Below are 24979 nucleotides of genomic sequence, written 5' to 3'. Positions count from 1 at the left end.
TTAAAAAAAAAAAAAAAAAAAGTAGCAGAAACAACTGGGAACTCCTAGACACACTTAACTTTCGTAGGTATCCCTCCCAGTCTCCTCCCAGCCACTCCTTTGGTATTTCATTTCCACTCCCCACCTTTAGTGGCTGCGGTCTCTTTAAGTGCGCACTTTCGGTGTAATGATAGGCGGTTGGGCCAATAACGCGTTTCGTCCTGGAGTTAAGTGGTTTGTCCCTTTCGAGCTGCCGTCCTTCAGGTCTGCCATATTGTCTACTGAAAGCTGCCGCTGAAGCTGCCGTCGCTGCCGCCGCCGCCGCCAAGTGAGCGAGCGGAGCCGCGATGGGTGAGTGAGGAAACCAGGCAGTAGGGTTCTTGGGCTCAGGGAGTGTCGGGGCCTGGGATTTGGCGAGAGCCTGTCTCCGGTCTGCGGAAGATGTCTGCATCCCCTCTAGCTAGGTCTGAGTGGAAAAGTCAGGCCGGGAGTGCTCCTCTTGCCAGTTTTGGGCCGAGCTAGGGCCCGCGCTAGGAGCAGTCTTTTGATGCTGGTTCCGGGGACACCTTGGCACGCCTGGAGCCCCCCACATGGTGGCCTCGGACAGGAGCCCACGTGTTCCTGGGAGATAGAAAGGGGCCTACTCTCTGCCCTGCGCCCAGACTGGGGCTGGGGGACGGGCTCCCGGCGGCAGGCCTGGGCGGCGCTAAGGTAGCTTTCTCCTGGCTTGTGTTTGGCCGACGCGCGTCTTGACTGGATTCAGTGGCTCCCCTGAACTCAGGGAAGTCCTACCTACGTAGCGGGGTGGAGTCCTCTGGTGAGGGGACGCCAGGCGATCCAGCACCAGGCCGGTAAGCATGGGCAGCCAGGCCGAGGGCAGCTTGCACCGCTGAAGGCCGGGAGAACGGAATCAAGGCGGAAATAGTGTGGTTCGGTTGGGCTCATAGTGGCATCCCTTGTGATGGTAGAACACCAAAGGCCAAGTCCTCTTGGCCATCTTTAGGTTGGGGACTTTAGGTTCTGGGCTGGCCCTGGTAAGGAGAAAAGGAGCGACCTGTTGATCTTTCTGAGGGCACTTCGGCTGGCAAGGCCTCTGTTCAGAGAGAATACCATGGCGAAGTCTTTGGATTTAGAGACAACCAACAGTGGTAATTCCTCTACAGCAGTAAAAACTGAAATTTGCTAAGCTCTTTTTACGTGCGGGCATTGTTCTGATTGCTTTACATGTCTTGTTTTGCTTAATTTGTACAACCTAAGGAAATAGATGCTACCATTGTTGCTATTTTACAGATGTGGAAGCTGAGCTTTAGAGAGGTAAAGTAACTTAGCCAAGGTCATATACAGTGGCTAAGCAAGGGTGAACACTCCCAAACCTAGTTTGTAACTGCTGTTTGTTGTTGTTGATAGAGTCTTGCTCTGTCGCCCAGGCTGGAGTGCAGTGGCGCGATCTCGGCTCACTGCAACCTCCTGCCTCCCGGGTTCAAGCGATTCTCCTGCCTCAACCTCCCGAGTAGCTGGGATTACAGGCACCCACCACCACGCCCGGCTAATTTTTGTGTTTTTTTTTTGGTAGAGACAGAGTTTCGCCGTGTTGGCCAGGCTGGTCTCGAACCCCTGACCTCAAGTGATCGGTCCGCCTCGGCCTCCCAAAGTGCTGGGATTACAGGTGTGAGCCACTGCGCCCGCGCCCGGCCTTTTTTTTTTTTTTTTTTAAATGACCTGGCCCTCTAGTGGTTGGACTGGGAGAAAGGGGGAAAAAACTTTTAACCCTAGGCAAAGTTGTAAATGTCTTTGGGGTTTTTGTTTTGTTTTGTTTTTGTTTGTTTTTTGTTTTTGCATGTGGGCCCACTTTGAAATCTATTTATTTATTGTTATTTTTTTGAGACGGAGTCTCGCTCTGTCACCCAGGCATTGGCTTGATCTCGGCTCTCTGCAACCTCCACCTTCCCGGGTTCATGCCATTCTCCTGCCTCAGCCTCCCGAGTAGCTGGGACTACAGGTGCCTGCCACCACGCCTGGCTAATTTTTTTGTATTTTTAGTAGAGACGGGGTTTCACCGTGTTAGCCAGGATGGTTTTGATCTCCTGACCTCGTGATCCGCCCGCCTTGGCCTTCCAAAGCGCTGAGATTACAAGCGTGAGCCACACGCCCGGCCACTTTGAAATCTTTTTTTTTTTTTTCTGAGAAGGAATTTCACTCTTGTCTCCCATGCTGGGGTGCAGTGGCCCAATCTCGGCTCACTGCAACCTCTGCCTCCCGAGTAGCTGAGATTACAAGTGCCTGCCAGCACGCCCAGTTAATTTTTGTGTTTTTAGTAGAGACAGGGTTTCACCATGTTGGCCAAGCTGGTCTCGAACTCTTGACCTCAGGTGATCCGCCCATGTCGGCCTCCCAAAATGCTGGGATTACAGGCATGAACTACCGCGCCTGGCCTGGAATTGAATTTTTTAAGATCGGTGATTCTAAGGAAGTGGAAATTATTCACTTGAGCTTCAAGGCAATGACTTTAGAATCAGATCTGGTATTGGAAGTCACTTAAATGTCAGACACAACAACATACATGGAAAGCATCTAGCACAGTCCACAATAATGTTGTTTTTCTTCTTTTTGTGAGCCTTCCTTTTCTCACCTCTAGAAAGAAGGGGTGGGGCTGTGTTATCAACGTATTTGGGGACTAAATAAGATAACAGCATTTGGGCTGGGCGAGGTGGCTCACGCCTATAATCCCACAGGCCGAGGCGGGTGGATCACCTGAAGTCAGGAGTAGGAGACTAACCTGACCAATATGGTGAAACCCTGTCTCTACTAAAAATACAAAAATTAGCCAGGCATGGTGTCGTGCTCCTATAGTCCTAGTTATTTGGGAGGCTGAGACGGGAGAATTCCTTGAACCCGGGAGGCGTAGGTTGCAGTGAGTCCGGTGTAGGTTGCTGGACTCCCTCTCAAAAACAAATAAACAAACAACAGATAACAGTGTTTGGAGCCTAGTAAGGGCTCTATGAATATCAGAACAGATTCCTTTTTTTTTTGAGGCGGAGTCTCGCTCTATTGCCCTGGCTGGAGTGCAGTGGCCGGACCTCAGCTCACTGCAAGCTCCGCCTCCCAGGTTTACGCCATTCTCCTGCCTCAGCCTCCTGAGTAGCTGGGACTACAGGCGCCCGCCACCATGCCTAGCTAGTTTGTTTTTTTGTATTTTTTTTAGTAGAGATGGGGGTTTCACCGTGTTAGCCAGGATGGTCTCGATCTCCTGACCTTGTGATCCGCCTGTCTCGGCCTCCCAAAGTGCTGGGATTACAGGCTTGAGCCACCGCACCCGGCCGAGAACAGATTCTTTTCCACTTTCAATAATGTTCCTTTCCCTTAAGCACTCTGGTTTCCAGGTTTCTCTATTGAGTAATAAGACTGATAGGCCTTTCTTAGTAGCTGGATCTTCATCTATCAGTGAAAAAAATTTAGGGGGTTTTATGTTATAAACTTTATGTTATAAACTTTGTATTGGTCTTCAGTTTCAGAAACACTATTGCCTCAAAGGGAAGGAACTATTGTTTAATAAGCTCAGTGAAATAAGTAGAGATTTACTCAGTTTTTTGGGGTTTTTTTTGTTTGTTTGTTTTTTTTTTTGAGACGGAGTCTCGCTCTGTCGCCCAGGCTGGAGTGCAGTGGCCGGATCTCAGCTCACTGCAAGCTCCGCTTCCCGGGTTTACGCCATTCTCCTGCTTCAGCCTCTCGAGTAGTTGGGACTACAGGCGCCGCCACCTCGCCCGGCTAGTTTTTTGTATTTTTTAGTAGAGACGGGGTTTCACCGTGTTAGCCAGGATGGTCTCGATCTCCTGACCTCGTGATCCGCCCCTCTCGGCCTCCCAAAGTGCTGGGATTACAGGCTTGAGCCACCGCGTCCGGCCTACTCAGTTTTATAGATTGGGAAGCTGCCTCAGAGAAGATAACACAGCCAATAAGCCACAAAGCCAGAAGTAAGATTCTTACCCATTTTGCAGCACATTAATCTATAAGAAGACTTAAGGAGTTAAGAAATAAAGTTAGTCCTATTCTGGTACAGTTCAACATGAAAGTCTTCAGTGAAGCAACAAAACCTGACCAAGGTCTTGAAGGGGATTTTTAGCCTAGAGTCAGGTAACTTCCCCTTTCCAGCTCCATCTCAGGTATCTGTCCCTCATCGTAGCTTGTCTTTATGAATGTCAGCTTTTTGTTTTATCTATACCCCATGTAGATCAAACTAATGCATTCATTTAATCCTAACATCTAATCTAAGGTATCTTGGGTTATCTCCATTTACAATTATAAACTGAGGCTTTGAGAAGATTAGGTGACTAGTCCAAGGCTGGTAATCTGGATCCTTTGGGCACTAGAGACTCTTAACAGCCTGCCTTCACATGCCCACAAATACGGAACCTGCTGTGTTTCACTGCCTCTTACGTGTACTCTCCACTAGCTCAGTCGTGTATCCTACACTATTTCTGCTGTGCCAAATGTCATTACCCTTAACAGACTTTTGTAGTGATTTCCCTGCCACTAGGTGCCCTGTAGGGGTGATATTCGTAGCTCTGGAGATGGCTTTACTGTGACTCTCTCTAGCAGAGACTACAACCTCATGAGTCTTGCAGACATTATTTGTCTTATTACCATTACTACTACTTTGCTAACTGGGAATTTGGCCACCCTTCCTTACCCCAGGGGGTGGGTATTGATATAAACTCTAAACCGATCATTGTAACTCTAGCTCCCTAGACAGTGATTGATTTAGGCATGGGCATATGATACAGTTCTCACTAATTAGATGGAAAGGGAAGCCTGGGGAACTTCTGGAGAAGCTTTCCTTTTTTAAAAGAGACTTGCCAGCTTTTATTTAATTTTTTTTTGACAGTTTGTATTTTTTTTTTTTTTTGAGACGGAGTCTCGCTCTGTCGCCCAGGCTGGAGTGCAGTGGCCGGATCTCAGCTCACTGCAAGCTCCGCCTCCCGGGTTCGGGCCATTCTCCTGTCTCAGCCTCCTGAGTAGCTGGGACTACAGGCGCCCGCCACCTCGCCCGGCTAGTTTTTTGTATTTTTTAGTAGAGACGGGGTTTCACCGTGTTAGCCAGGATGGTCTCGATCTCCTGACCTCGTGATCCGCCCGTCTCGGCCTCCCAAAGTGCTGGGATTACAGGCTTGAGCCACCGCGCCCGGCCTGACAGTTTGTATTTTAACCCAGGTTGCACCAAAATGTGAGAGCCACAAAAAAAGACAGATGGTAATCCCAGCACTTTGGGAGGCCGAGGCGGGCGGATCACAAGGTCAGGAGATCAAGACCATCCTGGCTAACACGGTGAAACCCTGTCTCTACTAAAAATACAAAAAAATTACCCGGGCATGGTGGTGGGTGCCTGTAGTCCCAGCTCCTCGGGAGGTTGAGGTGGGAGAATGGCGTGAGCCTGGGAGGCGGAGCTTACAGTGAGCTGAGATGGTGCCACTGCACTCCCTAAAAGACAGAGATGGGAAAGCTGTAATAAGAATACCCAACACTTGTATAGAACTTGCTATGTGCTAGGTACTCTTCTAAGTAGAGGCATACTTCAGAGCTAAGGCAAGTTTGGTTCCAGACCCCTGCAATAAAGCAAATATAATAAAGCAAGTCACACCAATTTTTCTATTTTCCAATGCATATAAAAGTTATGTTTATACTATACTGTAGTCTCTTAAGTGTACAATAATATGTATAGTGAAAGTACCTGTTTTATTTATTTATTTATTTATTTACTTATTTATTTATTTATTGAGACAGAGGCTCGTCCTGTCACCCAGGCTAGAGTGCAGTGGCATGATCTCAGCTTACTGCAACCTCCAGTTCCTGGGTTCAAACGATTCTCCTGCCTCATCCTCCTGAGTAGCTGGGATTACAGGCGCCCATCACCACACCCAGCTAATTTTTGTGTTTTTAGTAGAGATGGGGTTTTACCATGTTGGCCAGGCTGGTCTCAAACTCCTGACCTCGTGATCTGCCCGCCTCAGCCTCCCAAAGTGCTGGGATTACAGGCATGAGCCACAGTGCCTGGCCAAAAGTACGTATCTTAATTTAGAAATACTTACTGTGAAAAATTGCTATTCGGTGAGTTGTAATCTTTGCTGGTGGAGGGTCCTGATATTGATGGCTGCTGACTGATCAGGGTGGTAATTGTCTGGGGTGGCTGTGGCAATTTCTTAAAATAAGACAACCTATGAAATTTGCTGCATCAATTGATTCTTCCTTTCACGACAGATTTCTCTGTAACGTGATGTTGTTTAATAACATTTTTCTCCACAGTAGACCTTTCAAAATTTCAAACCCTGCCACTACTTTATTAACTAAGTTTATGTAATGTTCTAAGTCTTCTGGTCTTGGTGGCTCACGCCTATAATCCCAGCACTTTGAGAGGATGAGGTGGGAGGATTGCTTGAGCTCAAGAGTTTCAGACCAGCCTGGGCAACATAGTGAGACCCCATCTCTACAAAACATTTAAAAAATTAGCTGGGTGTGGTGGTGCGTGACTGTAGTCCCAGCTACTCAGGAAGCTGAAGTGGGAGAATCACTTGAACCTGGGAGGTTGAGGTTTCAGTGAGCCATGATTGTGCCATTGCACACCAGCCTGGGCGACAGAGCAAGACCTTGTCTCAAGAAAACCCCCAAAATCCTTTGTCATCATTTCATGTATGAATATATGTATGTATATATGTTTATTTTTTTATTTATTAAGACAGGGTCTCACTCTGTCACGCAGGCTGGAATGCAGTGGTGCAATCAACAGCACGCTACAGCCTTGAATTCCCAGGCTCAAGCAATCCTCCTACCTCAGCCTCCTGAGTAGTTGGGACTATAGGCATGCACCACCATGCCTGGCTAATTTTTAAAATTGTTTATTTTTATTTTTATTTTATTTTATTTTTTGAGACGGAGTCTCGCTCTGTCGCCCAGGCTGGAGTGCAGGGGCGCGATCTCGGCTCACTGCAAGCTCCGCCTCCCGGGTCTACGCCATTCTCCTGCCTCAGCCTCCCGAGTAGCTGGGACTACAGGCGCCGCCACCACGCCCGGCTAATTTTTTGTATTTTTTTTTTTAGTAGAGACGGGGTTTCACCATGTTAGCCAGGTTGGTCTCGATCTCCTGACCTCGTGATCCGCCCGTCTCGGCCTCCCAAAGTGCTGGGATTACAGGCTTGAGCCACCGCGCCCGGCCTAAAATTGTTTTTAAAGAGTGTTGCCTAGGCTGGTCTTGAACTGGGCTCAAGTGATCTTCCCGCCTTGGCCTCCCAAAGTGTTGGGATTACAGGTGTGAGCCACCTTGCCTAGCCTTGCCCAACAGGGTTAACGACATTTTCACAAGGAGTAGATTCCGTTTCAAGGAACCACTTTTGTTTGCCCACCTTTAAGAATAGCTGCTCATCCATTCAAGTTTGATCGTGAGATTGCAGCAATTCAGTCACATTTTCAGTTATCTCATTATCACATTTTCACTTCTAGTTATCTTGCTGTTTCCACCCCATCTGCAGTGACTTGCTCCATTGAAGTCTTGAACCTCTTAAAGTCATCCATGAGAGTTGGTATCAACTTCTTCCAAACTCTTATTTATGATGATATTTTGACCTCTCATGGATCGTAAATGTTTTTATAAGACCTGAAAGTGGAAATCACTCCTTAATTCATACAGAATGGATGGATTCTGTATGGCTACAGAATGGATGTTGTGTTAACAGGCGGGAAAACAACATTAGGCCTGGCACGATGGCTCACACCTGTAATCTCAGCACTTTGGGAGGCCAAGGTGGGCAGAACACTTGAGGTCAGGAATCCGAGACCAGCTTGGCCAACATGGTGAAACCTTGTCTCTAGTAAAAATACAAAAAAATTAGCTGGGCATGATGATGTGTGTCTGTAATCCCGGCAACTCTGGAGGCTGAGGCAGGAGAATCACCTAAACTTGAGAGGCAGAGGTTGCAGTGAGCTGAGATCATGCCACTGTACTTTAGCCTGGGCACAAACGGAGACTTCGTCTCAAAAAAAGAAAAGAAAACAACATTAATCCCATTGTATATCTCCATCAGAGCTCTTGGATGAACAGGTGCATGGTCATTGAACAGTAATATTTTGAAACCGTTTCTGAGTAATAGGGTTCAACTATGGGCTTAAAATATTCAGTAAATCGGCTGGGCGCGGTGGCTTGTGCCTGTAATCCCAGCACTTTGGGAGGCCAAGGTGGGCAGATCACCTGAGGTCAGGAGTTCAAGACCAGCCCACCCAACATGGCGAAACCCTGTCTCTACTAAAAATACAAAAAATTAGCCTGGTGTGGTGGCGGACACCTATAATCCCAGCTACTCGGGAGGCTGAGGCAAGAGAATCACTTGAACCTGGGAGGTGGAAGTTGCAGTGAGCTAAAATCGTGCTGCTGCACTCCAGCCTGGGCAACAAGAGCAAAACTCTTGTCTCAAAAAAAAAAAAAAAAATATATATATATATATATATATATATTTTTTTTTTTTTTTTTCAGTAAATCAGGCTGTAAACAGATGTGCTGTCATCCAGGCTTTATTGTTCCACTTATAAAGCATAAACACAGTGAATTCAGCATACATTTTAAGCTTCTGAGATTTTCAGAATGGTAATTGAGCGTTAGCTTCAACTTAAAGGCCCCAGCTACGTTAGCCCATAACAAGAGAGTCAGCCTGTCATTTGAAGCTTTGAAGCCAGGCATCGACTTCTCTCTAGCTATGAAAGTCCCAGATGACATCTTCTTCCAGTGGAAAGCAGTTTCTTCTACATTGAAAACCTGTTGGCTAGTGTAGCCACCTTCATCAGTGATCTTAGCTAGATCTTCTGGATAACTTGCTGTAGCTTCTACGTCAGCACATGCTGCTTCACCTTGCACTTTTTGAGACAGTGTCTCACTCTGTCACCCAGACTGGAGTGCAGTGGCACCATCTCGCCTCACTGAAACCTCTGTTTCCCGGGTTGAAGCAATTCTCATGCCTCAGTCTCCTGAGTAGCTGGGATTATAGGCATGCACTACCATGCCCAGAAAATTTTTGTATTTTTAGTAGAGACAGGGTTTCACTATATTGGCCAGGCTGGTCTTGAACTCCTGACCTCAAGTGATCTGCCCACCTTGGCCTCCCAAACTGCTGGCATTATAGGCATGAGCCACTGCGCCTGGCCTTACTTTTTTTTTTTTTTTTTGAGACGGAGTCTGTCTCTGTCGCCCAGGGTGGAGTGCGGTGGTGCAACCTCGGCTCACTACAAACTCCGCCGCCTGGGTTCACGCCATTCTCCTGCCTCAGCCTCCCGAGTAACTGGGACCACAGGTGCCCGCCACCACGCCCGTCTAATTTTTTTTTTTTTTTTTTTTTTTTGTATTTTCAGTAGAGATGGGGTTTCACCGTGTTAGCCAGTATGGTCTCAATCTCCTGACCTTGTGATCCGCCCATCTCGGCCTTCCAAAGTGCTGGGATTACAGGCGTGAGCCACCACGCCCAGCCTTTTTTTTTTTTTTTTTTTTTTAAGATAGGGTTTTTCTCTGTCACCCAGGCTGGGGTGCAGTGGCAAAATAGCACACTGTAACCTCTAATTCCTGGGTTCAAGGGATCCCCCCCAGGTCAGCCTTCTTTTTTTTTTTTTTTTTTTTTTTTTTTGAGACGGAGTCTTGCTCTGTCACCCAGGCTGGAGTGCAGTGGCCGGATCTCAGCTCACTGCAAGCTCCTCCTCTCGGGTTCACGCAATTCTCCTGCCTCAGCCTCCCGAGTAGCTGGGACTACAGGCACCCGCCACTTCGCCCGGCTAGTTTTTTGTATTTTTTTAGTAGAGACGGGGTTTCACCGTATTAGCCAGGATGGTCTCGATCTCCTGACCTCATGAGCCGCCCGTCTCGGCCTCCCAAAATGCTGGGATTACAGGCTTGAGCCACCGCGCCCGGCCAGGTCAGCCTTCTAAGTAGCTGGGAACTACAGGTGTGTGCCACCACACTCAGCCAATTTTTAATTTTTGTGAGACAGTGTCTCACCATGTTGCCCAGGCTGGTCTGCAAGTCCTATCCTTAAGTGATCCTTCTTCCTCAGCCTCTGAAGCCACTGGAATTATAAGCATGAGTTACTGAGTTTGACCTCCACATTGATGGCTTCTTTCCTTAAACCCTTTTTTTTGAGATGGAGTCTCACTGTTGCCCAAGCTGGAGTGCAGTGCCACAATCTCAGCTCACTGCAACTTCTGCCTCCCAGGTTCAAGCGATTCTCCTGCCTCAGCCTCCCAAGTAGCCAGAATTACAGGTGCCTGCCACCACATCTTGCTAATTTTTGTATTTTTAGTAGAGAGAGGGGTCACCATGTTGGCAGGTTGGTCTCAAACTCTTGACCTCAGGTGATCCACCCGCCTCAGCCTCCCAAAGTGCTGGGATTATAGGCATAAGCCATGGCGCCCAGCTCCTTAAACCTTATGAACCAGTATCGTTAGAGCCTAGCTCTGGATTAGGCTTTGGTTTAAGGGAATATTGTGGCTGATTTGATCTTTTGTCGAAACCACTAAAACTTTCTCCATATTGGCAATAAGGCTGTTTTTGAGACGGGGTTTCGCTCTATTGCCCAGGCTGGAATGCAGTGGCCCTATCTTGGTTCACTGTAAGCTCTGCCTCCCGGGTTCATGCCATTCTCCTCCCTCAGCCTCCTGAGTAGCACCCAGCTGGTTTTTTTTTTCTTTTTTTTTTTAAAACATTTGTGTGTTCACTGGACTAGTACTTTTCATTTCCTTCAAGATCTTTTCCTGGTCGGGTACAGTGGCTCACACCTGTAATCCCAACACTTTGGGAGGCTGAGGCAGGCAGATCACCTGAGGTCGGGAGTTCAAGACCAGCGTGACCAACATGGAGAAATCCTGTCTCTACTAAAAATACAAAATTAGCTGGACGTGGTGGTGCATGCCTGTAATTCTAGCTACTTGGGCTACTTGGGAGGCTGAGGCAGGAGAATATCTTGAACCCAGGAGGTGGAGGCTGCAGTGAGCTGAGATCACACCATTGTACTCTAGCCTTAGAAACTCCTTCTCAAAAAAAAAAAAAAAAGAACTTTTCCTTTGCATTCACAGCTTTGCTAACTGGTGCAAGAGGCGTAGCTTTCAGCATATCTTGGCTTTTCGACATCCCTTCCTCACTCAGGTTAATCATTTCTAGCTTTTGACTTAATGTGGAGACATGCAACTGCCCCTTTCACTTGAACAGATAGAGGCCATTGTAGGGTTATTAATTAGCCTCATTTCAATATTGTTGTATCTCAGGGAATAGGGAGAGAGAGAGACTGGAATGGCTGGTTGGTGGAGCAGTCAGAACATACACAATATTTATCAATTAAGTTCTCCATCTTATATGACCATGGCTCATGGCACCCCAAAACAGTTGCAATACTAGCATCAAATATCACTGATCACAGATCACCATAACAGATAAAACAATAAGCAAAAGTTTGAAATATTACGAGAATTACCAAAATTGTGGCACAGACACAAAGTGAACACATGCTGCTGGAAAAATGGCACCAATAGACTTGCTTAACATAGGATTGCCACAAACCTTCAATTTGTTTTTTTAAAAAAACACACATTGGCCGGGTATGGTGGCTCACGCCTGTAATCCCAACACTTTGGGAGGCTAAGGCAGGCGAAACTCTTAAGCTCAGCAGTTTGAGACCAGCCTGGGCAACATAGTGAGACCCTGTCTCAAAAAACTAACAAGCAAACAAACAAACTACACACCATTTTACTGTGAATTGCAATAAAATGAGGTATGCCTGTACTTTATATGTTCATTTAATTCTCAGATTCTCGTGTTTTAGTTGAGAGAACCAAAGGATGGAGAGGTTTCAGTAACTTGGGCAAATTCATAGCTAATACATGGAAGAGACACGCAGTATGATTCTAATCAAAATATGGGCTGTTTGTACATAAGCATTCCTGAAGTAACTAAAGCAATCTCTTCCCCATGCCACCCATCCTTTCCTATGAAAATCTCACCTGTTTTTATTTTCTTTTTCTTTTTCTTTTTTTTTTTTAATTTGAGATGTAGTTTCACTGTTGTTGCCCATGCTGGAGTGCAGTGGTGCGATCTCTGCTCACCACAATCTCCACCTCCTGATTCAAATGATTCTCCTGCCTCAGCCTCCTGAGTAACAGGGATTACAGGCATGCACCACCACGCCTGGCTAATTTTTTGTATTTTTAGTAGAGACGGGGTTTCACCATGTTGGTCAGGCTGGTCTCGAACTCCCAACCTCAGGTGATCCGCCCGCCTCGGCCTCCCAAAGTGCTGGGATTATGAACGTGAGCCACCGTGCCTGGCCATCTCACCTGTTTTTCAAGATCTAATTTAAATGCTGCCTCCTTCATGAACCTTTCTGAAATACTTTATGCCTTCCAATTTGGAAATGAACTCTCCTAAATTCTATAGCACTTTGTTCTTTTTTTTTTAGATGGTCTCGCTTTTTCTCCCAGGCTCGAGTGCAGTGATGTGCCCTTTTCACATCCTTTTTTTCTATTACAGTTATTTATTCCATGTTATTAGTTTTTCAACCAGTTACTTACTCTACATAGCCTCATTTTCTCATCTTTAAAGTAGGTATAGGTTAGGTGCAGTAGCGCACACTTGTATTCCTAGCACTTTGGGAGGCTCAGGAAGGAGGATCGGTTGAGGCAGGGAGTTCCTGACTAGTCTGGGCAACATGGCAAAACCCCCATCTCTACAGAAAAAATAGTTGAGCGTGGTGGGATGTGCCTGTAGTCCCAGCTACGTAGGAGGCTGAGGCAGAAGGATTGTTTGAGCCTAGGAATTTGAGGTTGCAGTGAGCTATATGATCTCACCATTGTACTATAGCCAAGGTGACAGAGCAAGACCTTGTCTTTAAAAAATAAAAATGAAATAAAATAGAGATAATAGGATTGTTACAGGAATTAAATGAGGTAATGCCTGTAAAGCATTTTAGTTTGGTGCTTAGCACATAGTAAGTACTCAATAAGTGATAATTAATAGCTGTTAGTCACTTAGTAGACAAAGTACTTCCTAAGTGTCAAGCCTATATATATATTTTTTTTTTTCTTTTTTTTTTTTTTTTTTTTGAGACGGAGTCTCGCTCTGCCGCCCAGGCTGGAGTGCAGTGGCCAGATCTCGGCTCACTGCAAGCTCCACATCCCGGGTTCACGCCATTCTCCTGCCTCAGCCTCCCGAGTAGCTGGGACTACAGGCGCCCGCCACCTCGCCCGGCTAGTTTTTTGTATTTTTTAGTAGAGATGGGGTTTCACCGTGTCAGCCAGGATGGTCTCGATCTCCTGACCTCATGATCCGCCCGTCTCGGCCTCCCAAAGTGCTGGGATTACAGGCTTGAGCCACCGCGCCCGGCCTCTTTTTTTTTTTTTTTAAGACAGTCTCACTTTGTCACCCTAGCTGGAGTGCAATGGCCTATCTCAGCTCACTGCAACCTCCACCTTCTGGGTTCAAGCTATTCTCCTGCCTCAGCCTACTGAGTAGCTGGGATTACAGGCATCCATCACCATGCCTGGCTAGTTTTTGTATTTTTAGTAGAGATGGGGTTTCACCATGACCAGGCTGGTCTCAAACTCCTGACCTCAGGTTATCTGCCTGCCTCGGCCTCCCAAAGTGCTGGAATTATAGGCATGAGCCACCATACCTAGCCAGGCCCTATATTAAATATAAAGTTAAATTAACTAGTCTTTGTCTTTGAGGGGAGGACAGAAACATATTGTGAATACTTGTCAGAAACTCATACTTTTAGGACCAGGCAGACAGCAATTAATTTCAGCAAATGATTAAGTGCCCACTATGTGCCAGGGACTTTTCTAGGCCCTGGAAATACAGTGATTGACAGAACAGACAAAACCTCTTTCTGTTGAAGTCCCAGATTTTATATTCTAGTGAATAATTTTATGAAATAAACCAAAGGGAGACTGGTAGATGAACGTGACAGCCGTATTTCCTGGCTACTGAGCTCCAGCCAACTGTTGCCATGGGGAAATATGGTTCTAGTGTTGTCGTATTGCATGATTTCCCATCCTTTCCACAATTCCTCTCCCTCTTGAAGCTGGAAATCTGGATTTTTTTTTTTTTTTTGAGACAGAGTCTTGCTCTGTCGCCCAGGCTAGGGTGCAGTGGCGTGATCTCAGCTCATTGTAACCTCCGCCTCCCGGGTCCAAGCAATTCTCCTCCCTCAGCCTCCCGAGTAGCTAGGATTACAGGTGCTCGCCACTGTAATTTTAATAGGTTTCACCATATTGACCAGGCTGGTCTCAAACTCCTGACCTCGTGATCCACCTGCCTCAGCCTCCTGAAGTGCTGAGATTACAGGCGTGAGCTACCACGCTTGGCCTGGATTTATAAATAATACTTACTGCTTTGTAAAGGTTACAAGCCAACTTTCAAAATCTGAAAACATTAACAAAAGATATTTGAAGCCAAATATAGCCTGAGAATTGTCTGTCTTATTTGCAAATGTTACTTCGATCAATATACTGTGTATTTTATGAAGTGTTACGTAGTCTATGTGTTTTACAAAATTGTATGTATTTTTTAAATGTTAATTTTTTTTTTTTTTTTAGACGGAGTCTTGGTCTGCCACACAGGCTGGAGTGCAGTGGTGCGATTTTTGACTCACTGCAACCCCCGCCTCCTGGGTTCAAGTGATTCTCCTGCCTCAGCCTCCAGAGTAGCTGGGATTACAGGCTTGGGCCACCATGCCTGCCTAACTTTTTTTGTCTTTTTAGTAGAGACAGGATTTCACCATGTTGGCCAGGCTGGTCTCGAATTTCTGACCTCAGACAGTCCATCTGCCTCAGCCTCCCAAAGTGCCGAGATTATGGGCTTGAGCTACCGCACCCAGCCAGTTAATTTTTTTAAAAATTTATTTATTTTTTATTTATTTTTTTGAGATGGAGTATTGCTGTGTCACCCAGGCTGGAGTGCAGTGGCGTGATCTCAGCTCACTGCAACGTCCGCCGCCTGGGTTCAAGAGATTATCCTGCCTGAGCCTCCTGAGTAGCTGGAATTACAGGCGCCCACCACCACACTCAGTTAATTTTTTGTATCTTTAATAAAGATGGGGTTTCTCCATGTTGGCCAGGCTGGTCTAGAACACCTGACATCAGGTGATCCTCCCTCCTTGGCCTCCCAAAGTGTTGGAGTGTTGGGATTACCACCACACCCAGACGGAGTTCCTTTTTTTTTTTTTTTTGAGACAGAGTCTTGCTCTGTCACCCAGGCTGGAGTGCAGTGATGCGATCTCAGCTCACCGCAACCTCCACCTCCTGGGTTCAAGCATTCAAGCTTTTTTCCTGCCTCAGCCTCCTGAATAGCTGAGATTACAGGCATGTGCCACCATGCCCAGCTAATTTTTGTATTTTTAGTAGAGATGGGGTTTCAGCATGTTGTCCAGGCTGGTCTGGAATTCCTGACCTCAAGTGATCTGCCTCCCTCGGCCTCCCAAAGTGATTACAGGCATAAGCTACTGCTCCTGGCCGTAACTAGGAGCTTGTTAAGTAATGTGGTAGTCCTGGCAGGAGACGATGGCAGCAGCTGAGGTGGTAATAGTAGGGAATAAGAGAGTTAGGAATTTGAATCATCAGGACTTGGTTATTGATTTCATCTGGTGGCTGAAGCCAAGGAAAAAAAATTAAGCATGACTCCTGTGCCTGTTGCCTTGAGAGCAGAATGGATAGTGATGCTGTTGAGATGAATTTAAATTTGTGCATTTTAAGGATTCTCTGACCTCCAGGGAAGTTGTCCAAAGATCAATTGAATATAGAAGTCTGGAGCTCAAGAGTGTGAGGCCTGGGAATCGAGATAGAGGTTTGATCGCCTGTTTATCTCTGTACATGGCAACTAAAACTATGGAGTGATTCATAACACTCAGGAAAAATGTGATGAAAGCTGGGCTAAAAAGCTGGCCGAGGTAGATCAGCTGTGATGTGCAGAAAGGAAGGAAACATCAGTCAGAACTAAAAGAAGAAAACAAGGAGTGCTTGGTGTCTTAAAAGCCACGAGAAAGAGGCCAGGTGTGGTGTCTCATGCCTGTAATCCCAGCACTTAGGGAGGCCAAGATGGGTGGATCACCTGAGGTCAGGAGTTCGAGATCAGCCTGGCCAACATGGTGAAAACCCAGCTCTACTAAAAATACGAAACTTAGCCAGGCGTGGTGGTGCATGCCTGTAATCCCAGCAACTGAGGCAGGAGAATCACTTGAACCCAGGAGGCAGAGGTTGCTGTGAGCTGAGATCACACCACTGCCCTCCAGCCTGGGCAACACAGCAACGCTCTGTCTCAAAAAAAAAAAAAAAAAAAAAAAAAGCCAAGAGAGGCTGGGCACGGTGGCTCACACCTGTAGTCCCAGCACTTTGGGAGGCCGAGGTGGGGGGATCACCTGAGGTCAGGAGTTCAGGACCAGCCTGGCCAACATGGTGAAACCCCCATCTCTACTAAAAATACAAAAATTAGCCAGGCGTGGTAGCAGGCGCCTGTAATCCCAGCTACTCAGGAGGCTGAGGCAACAGAATCGCTTGAACCCAGGAGGCAGAGGTTGCAGTGAGTCGAGATCGTACCATTGCGCTATAGCCTGGGGGACAAGAGCGAGACTTTGTCTCAAAAAAAAAAAAAAAAAAAAGAACAAACCAAAAACAAACAAACAAGCCAAGAGAAAGAGAGTATTTCAAAAATAAGGAAATAGTTGTCAGGATTGAGTGCTGCCAAGAGAACAAGCAAAAAAAAAAAGGACTGAAAATATCTATTGAATTTAGCGTCATGTGCTTGGTAAGTGGCCTTTACAAAGACAGTCTTGATGGCATGGAAGTGAATTGGAGTAAGCTAAGAAATGAGAGAGGACAGGACTGGCACAGTGGCTGATGCCTGTAATCCTAGCACTTTGGGAGGCTGAGGTGGGAGGATCACTTGAGGTCAGCAGTTTGAGACCAGCATGTGCAACTTAGCGAGACACTGTCTCATTTTTAAAGAAAAAAGAAAGGAGAAGAGGTAAACTGTTTTAAGAAGTGTGGGTGGGCTGGGCGCGGTGGCTCATGCCCGTAATCTCAGCACTTTGGGAGGCCGAGGCAGACAAATCACCTGAGGCCGGAAGTTCAAGACCAGCCTAACCAACACGGAGAAAACCCGTCTGTACTAAAAATACAAAAAATTAGCCGGGCGTGGTAGTGCATGCCTGTAATCCCAGCTACTCAGGAGGCTGAGGTAGGACAATCGCTTGAACCCAGGAGGCGGAGGTTGCCATGAGCCGAGACCATGCCATTGTACTCCAGCCTGGGCAGCAAGAGCGAAACTCAAAAAAGTTTGGGTGTAAGGAGGAAAAAGGCAGTTTGATGAGGCTCTTGTAACATCTAAGCAAGAGATTATGAAGACCTAAATTCGTTCAGTGGCAGTAGGAATGGAGAAAAAGAGACAGAGTCCAGAAATAATTAGGAAATAAAGCCAGCCATTCTTAGTGGTTGGATGTGGGGTGAGAATTAAGGGAAACAGAACTGTCAAAGATAATTCTCATGTTTCTGGGTTGAAAAACTTTGAAAGTATTAGTACAGAACACTAATCCAGTGTTTCCCAGTGTTGTTTCTCCAATTTTTTTTTAAATCACCTTCCTAAGGAGCCTTTTTAGACCTTTTTCCCCCTAATATACCTGTCCTATGAAATATTAATACCAAGATAAACTATATCTTTTTATATACTTTGTGCTTTATACGTAAGAGTAAGTGTACAATTCAGTTTTTATTCAATGCATGATTAAGAAAGACTAAACAGGACGGGGCATGGTGGCTCATGCCTGTAATCCCAGTACTATAGGAGACTGAGGTGGGTGGATTGCTTGAGGTCAGGAGTTCGAGACCAGCCAGGACAACATGGTGAAACCCCATCTCTGCTAAAAATACAAAAATGAGCTGGGCGTGGTGGCGTGCGCCAGTAGTCCCAACTACTCAGGAGGCTGAGGCAGGAGAATTGTTTGAACCTGGGAGTCGGAGGTTGCAGTGAGCCGAGGTTGAGGTTGTGCCACTGCACTCCAGCCTGGCGACAGAGCAAGACTCCGTCTCAAAAAAAAAAAGAATGACTAAACAAAATTTTTGGGTTAGTCTCAAACTCCTGAGCACTTTGAGAGGCTGAGGAGGATCACTTGAGCCTAGGAGTTCGAAACCAGACTGAGCAACATGATCAAACCCCGTGTCTACAGAAAATACAGTAATTAACCGTGTGTAGTGGCATGCACCTGCAGTCCCAACTACTTCTAAGGGTGAAGTGGAAGGATAGATTAAGTTTAGGAGGTGGAGGCTGTAGTGAACCAAGATCACACCACTGCACTCTAGCCTGGACAACAGAGTGAGACCTGTCTTTAAAAAGAAAAAAAAACCAGCCGGGCGCGGTGGCTCAAGCCTGTAATCCCAGCACTTTGGGAGGCCGAGACGGGTGGATCACGAGGTCAGGAGATTGAGACCATCCTGGCTAACGCGGTGAAACCCCGTCTCTACTAAAAAAATACAAAAAAATAGCCGGGCGAGGTGGTGGGCGCCTGTAGTCCCAGCTACTCGGGAGGCTGAGGCAGGAGAATGGCGTGAACCCGGGAGGCGGAGCTTGCAGTGAGCTGAGATCCGGCCACTGCACTCCAGCCTGGGCGACAGAGCAAGACTCCGTCTCAAAAAAAAAAAAAAAAAAAAGAAAGAGAAAAAACCTATTTGGGCTGGACAGGATGGCTCACGCCTGTAATCCCAGCACTTTCGGAGGCCAAGGCAGGAGGATTGCTTCAGGCCAGGAGTTCAAGACCAGCCTGGGCAACATAGTGAGGCCTCATCTTTTTTTTTTTTTTTTTTTTTTTTTTTTGGCGACAGAGTCTCGCTCTGTTGCCCAGGCTGGAGTGCAGTGGCGCAATCTTGGCTCACTGCAACCTCTGCCTCCTGGGTTCAAACAATTCTCATGCCTCAGCCTCCTGAGTAGCTGGGATTACGGGCCCCTGCCACCAAGCCTGGCTAATTTTTTGTATTTTAATATAGACAGGGTTTCACCATGTTGCCCAGGCTGTTCTCAAACTCCTGAGTTCAGGCAATTCTCCTGCCTTGGCCTCCCAAAGTGCTAGGATTACAGGTGTGAGCCAACGTGTTCAGCTGGCCTCATCTTTTTTTTTTTTTTTTTTTTTTTTTAAAGCTGTTTGCATTTAACTTATTTATTTATTTATTTTTGAGACAGAGTCTCACTCTGTCGCCCAGGCTGCAGTATAGCGGCGCAGTCTCAGCTCACTGCAACATCTGCCTCCCAGATTCAAACAATTCTCCTGCCTCAGCCTCCTGAGTAGCCAGGACTACAGGCGCATGCCACCACGCCTGGCTAATTTTTTGTATTTTTAGTAGAGATGGTGTTTCACCATGTTGCCCAGGCTGGTCTCAAACTCCTGAGCTCAGGCAATCCGCCCAGCTCAGCCTCCCAAAGTGCTAGAATTACAGGCCTGAGCCACCGCTGCCGGCCTTAACTTAATTTTTATGGCTGTATTTGCTATGTAACTTTTAATGCAGTTTACTTGCTTACATACAATGTATCAAATTACAATCCAATTTGGTAGTTTGTATAAAAACAATGTAATCAAAACTTTAAAAATCATTCAAAACTAGAATTTATCCAACAGAAGTAAAACAATACAATTAAAAATTATTTCGTGAAGTTTTAGACTTTTGCTTGATAATGACCAAAGCCCAAGTCACACAATCCACTGAGGATAAAACATAAATAACATTCATAATGCAGCCAGCAGGCATGCACAGGCCGTCTCGTGCCATATCGAGATCCAGCGATCAATCAAGAGAAAGTTCCCCAGTCACGGCCGCCTGGTCACCATAATTTTGTAGCATAGATCCTGCATATATTTTGTCTGCCTTCGATGAAGTCACTGTCAGTCCTGCTCATGTAATAGTAAGATTTTGTTGGGTAAGGTTGAGCTTTGAAGGGCTATGTACCATTCTAATACCTAACTTTTTTTCTTCCTTGCCGACAAACCTATTTGCCCTTTTGGATGTGATGCTGCCCCCATTGAGAGTGTATGCCTTTTAAGAAATTATTTATGCCAGATGTTTCAGAATCCTAATTTTTTGAATTTTAGAAAGTCATTATGGTACATATAACTTGTATAACACATCCAGTGAGGTCTGGGATAGAAACCTGTATGGTCAAATATTATGAATATTTCTGTAGCAAAAATATCCAGTTGTAGGCTGTTGGCAAACTCCTGGCCTCAAGCAAGCCTCCTGCCTCGGCCTCCTAAAGTGCTAGAATTATAGGTATGAGCCATCGTGCCTGGCCTTCAGAGCCCCTTTGATTTCAGAATTCCAGGTATGGAATTGTGGACCATGAATTAAGAGAAATATATAAGGAACAGGTTTGTGGAGAAGAAGATGCTTTTTTTTTTCCCCTCCATTTGAGGTACTTACAGACGTGATTGGAAGGAACCCATGTTCCCTCTAGGTCTTAGGTATAGATTGCAGAAGTCATCAGCATTTGTTTATTTATTTTTTGAGATGGAGTTTTTGCCCTGTTGCCCAGGCTGGAGTGCAGTGGTGCAATCTTGGCTCACTGCAACCTCTGCCTCCTGGGTTCAAGTGATTCTTCTGCCTCAGCCTCCCAAGTAGCTGGGATTAAAGGGGCCCGCCACTGCACCTGGGTAATTTTTGTATTTTTAGTAGAGACGAGGTCTCACCGTGTTGGCCAGGCTGCTGTTGAACCCCTGACCTCAAGTGATCCACCCGCCTCGGCCTCCCAAAGTGCTAGGATTACAGGTGTGAGCCACTGCATCTGAACAGTCATCAATATTTAAATCACCCAATAGGCTATAATTTTCTAGTGAATCATGATTGGAATTGCCCACTTTGAGGTGAAGTAAAGGGGGAAATAGGCCCTTTTTTAAACCCCTGGTCATTGGTTCCTTAAGTGTAGCTTTTAAGAGAATGAAGACAGAATGGAAGGATAAAGATTAAGAGAAAGAACTGAGTGTTGGAAGGAAAAGGAAAAACCAACGTTTAATAGAAAGCAAGAAAATAATGGTTTTTTTCTTTGACCCTAACTTCCTGAAAATTTTCCTTATAAGGAATTTAGGCCTTTCACTGCAGGAGGTGAGAAGAAAAAAGGAATACCATTGATTCAACATTTAGGCCCTAGATACTTTCACATCACCTCATTAATCCTACAGGGTCCTATAAAGTTTATTGTGCCCATTTTATTTTATTTATTACTTTCTGAAGACTTGCACTATAATAAATATCCCCGTTTTAGAGAGGCAGAAGCAAAACTCTAAGATAGTGGGTGATTTGCCCACAGTTACACAGTTGGGTTTGGAACTCAGTTCACCTGACTTCCAAATCAGTGCTCTTTTGACTACATCATGTTGGATCGAGTTGATAGAGTTTAAGGGTGAACACTGGATGTTTGTTCATGGCGTGTCTTCTGCGGGTGGAGAGGATTCTTTGTGTGGCCTTTCAGCCTGGCTTTTCTCTTCCATTTCACCCTGGGCCTTTCTCACATGAGGCCTTAGAAGATTGCCTCCTAAATCTAACTCCCTCGTTTTTGATGAATACATACAGGTTAGAGAAATCCCTGTTTCCATTTTGTCAGAGGGGCTGTTGGAAAGACTCTTTCTTGTATTGTTGCTAAGAGCTAAAATGAAGAGCTAGTCAGAGGGATTTGTGTAATTCAGCTGACAGACAATGCAGAACCCTCTTTGTCTGAAGACTGGAGTTGGAGATGGAGGGTACTGCAGAATAGAGGCCAGGTAGCCAGCAGTTTTGCTATTCGATCTCAGAGGCATTTTGCTGTGTGGACCTTTGTTTTTATGCCTCTTTTTTTTTTTTTTTTTTTTTTTTTTTTTTGAGACGGAGTCTCGCTCTGTCACCCAGGCTGGAGTGCTGTGGCTGGATCTCAGCTCACTGCAAGCTCCGCCTCCCGGGTCTACGCCATTCTCCTGCCTCAGCCTCCCGAGTAGCCGGGACTACAGGCGCCCGCCACCTCGCCCGGCTAGTTTTTTTTTGTATTTTTTAGTAGAGACGGGGTTTCACCGTGTTAGCCAGGATGGTCTCGATCTCCTGACCTCGTGATCCGCCCGTCTCGGCCTCCCAAAGTGCTGGGATTACAGGCTTGAGCCACCGCGCCCGGCTGTTTTTATGCCTCTTTAACCAAACTCGTCTTGTGCCCCAAACCCTTCAGAAATATTAACCATCTAGCCTTCAGAGACCACTTCAGAGCTTACCCACTCAGTAAAGAGAGTTCTCACTCCCATTCTCTGAACTCATTGTACAGTTACATTCATTATCTTTTGTATTCTTAGAGCTATGAGACTAAACTAAGTTGTAAAGTTTCCTGAAGGCAGAAACCATTAGTGCCTATTTGAGATAGTTTGGAGATAACCATTTGGTTATCCCCGACACGCACATACACACACACAATGCAAGTGCTTAGAAGCTATTCAGTGTATATTTTTGTGCTGGCTTAAATGGAAATTGAGCTTTTTCATTTTCCTGCTTTAATTTGTTTTAATCCCTTATAGTACCTAGTGGTAGTGGCAGTGAAGTGTTCCTAGGAAGGTAAGAGCCACCTGATTCTATTTCAAAAGAGATAGTTTGAAAATTTCTTTTGGAGAAACTGTTTGGACTATAGTTATCCTAGTCTTCTCCTGTGTCTCCCCTCTACCTCTTACTTCCCTTCCGTAGATCTGAGCCTTGTATTTACATATTTATATATACACTCAAGGGCCAAAGGACTGGTAAATCCCAAGAGAGAATTAGGATTAGCAAACTAGAAGAACTAGGAATATATTTATTTTTCATATTATATATATATATATACACACACACATATATATATTTTTTTTTACTTAGACCCTGAACTTTGAATACATAGTCATGTGTGCAGGAGATAGTTTTCCCCGGGTGGCCTTTAGCTAAACCACCTAGTTTGTAAATTTAGCTTTGTTTCCTGGAGTGATTACTGTTCAGCCCAGTCCATTGAAGATTCTACTAGAATATGAGCAGCCTTATTATGGTCCCATTGTGGACTGGCCCAATTGTCCAGTAGAAGAGTAGCCTCTGCCATTGTCTTGGTGACTCGCAATTCTGACAGGCTTGCAAATAACACCCTGAGAGCCTCATGCTGCCAGATCTGTTTCAAACTGTTCTCGTTTGCAACATTTCCTGTTCATGAAGCTCTGAGAGAAATTCAGGAATTTTGAAAAGTCATCTTCAAATCTAACCCTACTTTACCAGCATAGCATTTTATTGTTTGCAAAGTACTTGGGTATATATTCTCATTCAGTCTTCACTGTGACTCTGAGATAGTCTGGGTAAGGGTATGAAAATTAAGATACCCAAGTTGCACAATTGTTAAGTAGTAAGACTAAGAATTAGATCTGTCTTTGTAGCCCTTTGCACCAGTACCACACGATTTCCAATATGCCTGTTGGTGGTCCATCCAGCACAGCTACCTTCTGTCAATACTAGATATTTCCCTCCCTCTCTCCCTCCCTCCTTTCCTTCCTTCCTTTTTCTTTTTTCTTTCTTTCTTTTTTTTTTTTTTTTCTGAAACAGGCTCTAGCTGTGTTGCCCAGGCTGGCTGGAGTGCAGTGTGAGATGTCAGCTTACTGCAACCTCTACCTTCCAGGCTCAAGCCATCTTCCCACTTCAGTCTCCCTAGTAGCTGAGAGACATGTACCACCTTGCCTGGCTGATTTTTGTATTTTTTTAGTAGAGATGGGGTTTTGCCATGTTGCACAGGCTGGTCTTGAATTCCTGGGCTCAAGCAATCTGTTTGATTCAAATGGGGTTGTTTTTGTTTTTCCTTTGAGGTGACAGCCTTCAAATGACTACCTAACTACTTGCCAGTTCCTATAATTTCTGTTGCTCTGCATATTAGTGTTTGTGTCATTTGATATTTGTAATTTTTGTTGTTGTTGTTGTTGTTGTTTGAGATGGAGTCTTGCTGTCGCCCAGGCTGGAGTGCAGTAGCACGATCTCGGCTTATTGCAGGCTCCGCCTCCCAGGTTCACGCCATTCTCCTACCTCAGCCTCCTGAGTAGCTGGGACTACAGGCGCCCGCCACCGCGCCCGGCTAATTTTTTGTATTTTTAGTAGAGACGGGGTTTCCCTGTGTTAGCCAGGATCTCCTGACCTCGTGAGCCACCCACCTCGGCCTCCCGAAGTGCTGGGATTACAGACGTGAGCCACCACTCCCGGCTTTATTTTTAGTAGAGACGAGGTCTCACTATGTTTCCCAGGCTTATATTCCTTGTTCAGGGCAAGAACTGGATCATACCTCGTGTGACAGATTGAATCAAATGTGTGGTGGAATTGAAAAGCAGCATTGACACTCCTGGGAGCACACTCCTTCCAGGAAACAACAAAGGAGTCCTGTGGTTGGTATGCTGTCAAGTAAGGTATATGTAATGGTGGAAACATTGGCTCTCATCAGAAATACCTGGTTTAATCTCTCCCACTTATTAGCTGGGTTCTTCTGCAAGTTATGCCTCAGTTTACCTACCTCTAAAATGAGAGTTCTGTGTGAGTCTAAGCTAATAATCAAATCCTTACTAAATCAATTATCAATCAAATATGAATTTTGCCTGGGAATGCCTCCCTCTACAAATAGTAGAGATTGAGTTTGGGGTATTTGAAAGATATTTCAAATATAATATCTTGGTTTTTAGTCTGGATTTAGTAGATAAAGATTTTGTTTTTACCATGGCCAGTGATTTTGGAAAGCGTTCTAGACTGAACTTGAGAAGACTGCTTCCCAGCTAGTAGAGAGGACACAAATGTGACTTTCTTGGCAAAGCATTGTGATCCTTGCCTGCCTTGGTGCCTAGCAGAGGTCTTCTCCCAGCAGGTCGTGGAAAATAAGTAACTTGACACAGGAAAGGAACTTGTATACTGCAGGCCAATTGGTTTGATAAGTTGATTTAATCACAAAAGTCATTAACATTGA

General features: G+C 45.6%; 1 protein-coding gene across 2 annotated transcripts in view; it reads left to right on the top strand.

The window, feature by feature from the left end:
* Positions 1-223: 223 nt before the first annotated feature.
* Positions 224-24979, top strand: part of LOC105495212 (karyopherin subunit alpha 6) — a 65998-nt gene continuing 41242 nt past the window's right edge. The window contains exon 1 of one of the 2 annotated variants that reach the window (XM_071096872.1): positions 224-330. In XM_071096872.1, coding sequence (XP_070952973.1) covers positions 327-330 — 4 coding nt within the window. In that variant the 5' untranslated portion in view covers positions 224-326. Of the gene's footprint in view, positions 331-411; positions 831-24979 lie in introns of those variants that run through there. The other variant, XM_071096877.1, reaches the window with a different exon arrangement.

This window comes from Macaca nemestrina, chromosome 1, assembly GCF_043159975.1.
Source record: "Macaca nemestrina isolate mMacNem1 chromosome 1, mMacNem.hap1, whole genome shotgun sequence".
NCBI classification, from domain to species: Eukaryota; Metazoa; Chordata; class Mammalia; order Primates; family Cercopithecidae; genus Macaca; species Macaca nemestrina.
This window is presented reverse-complemented; position numbering and strand designations above follow the sequence as displayed.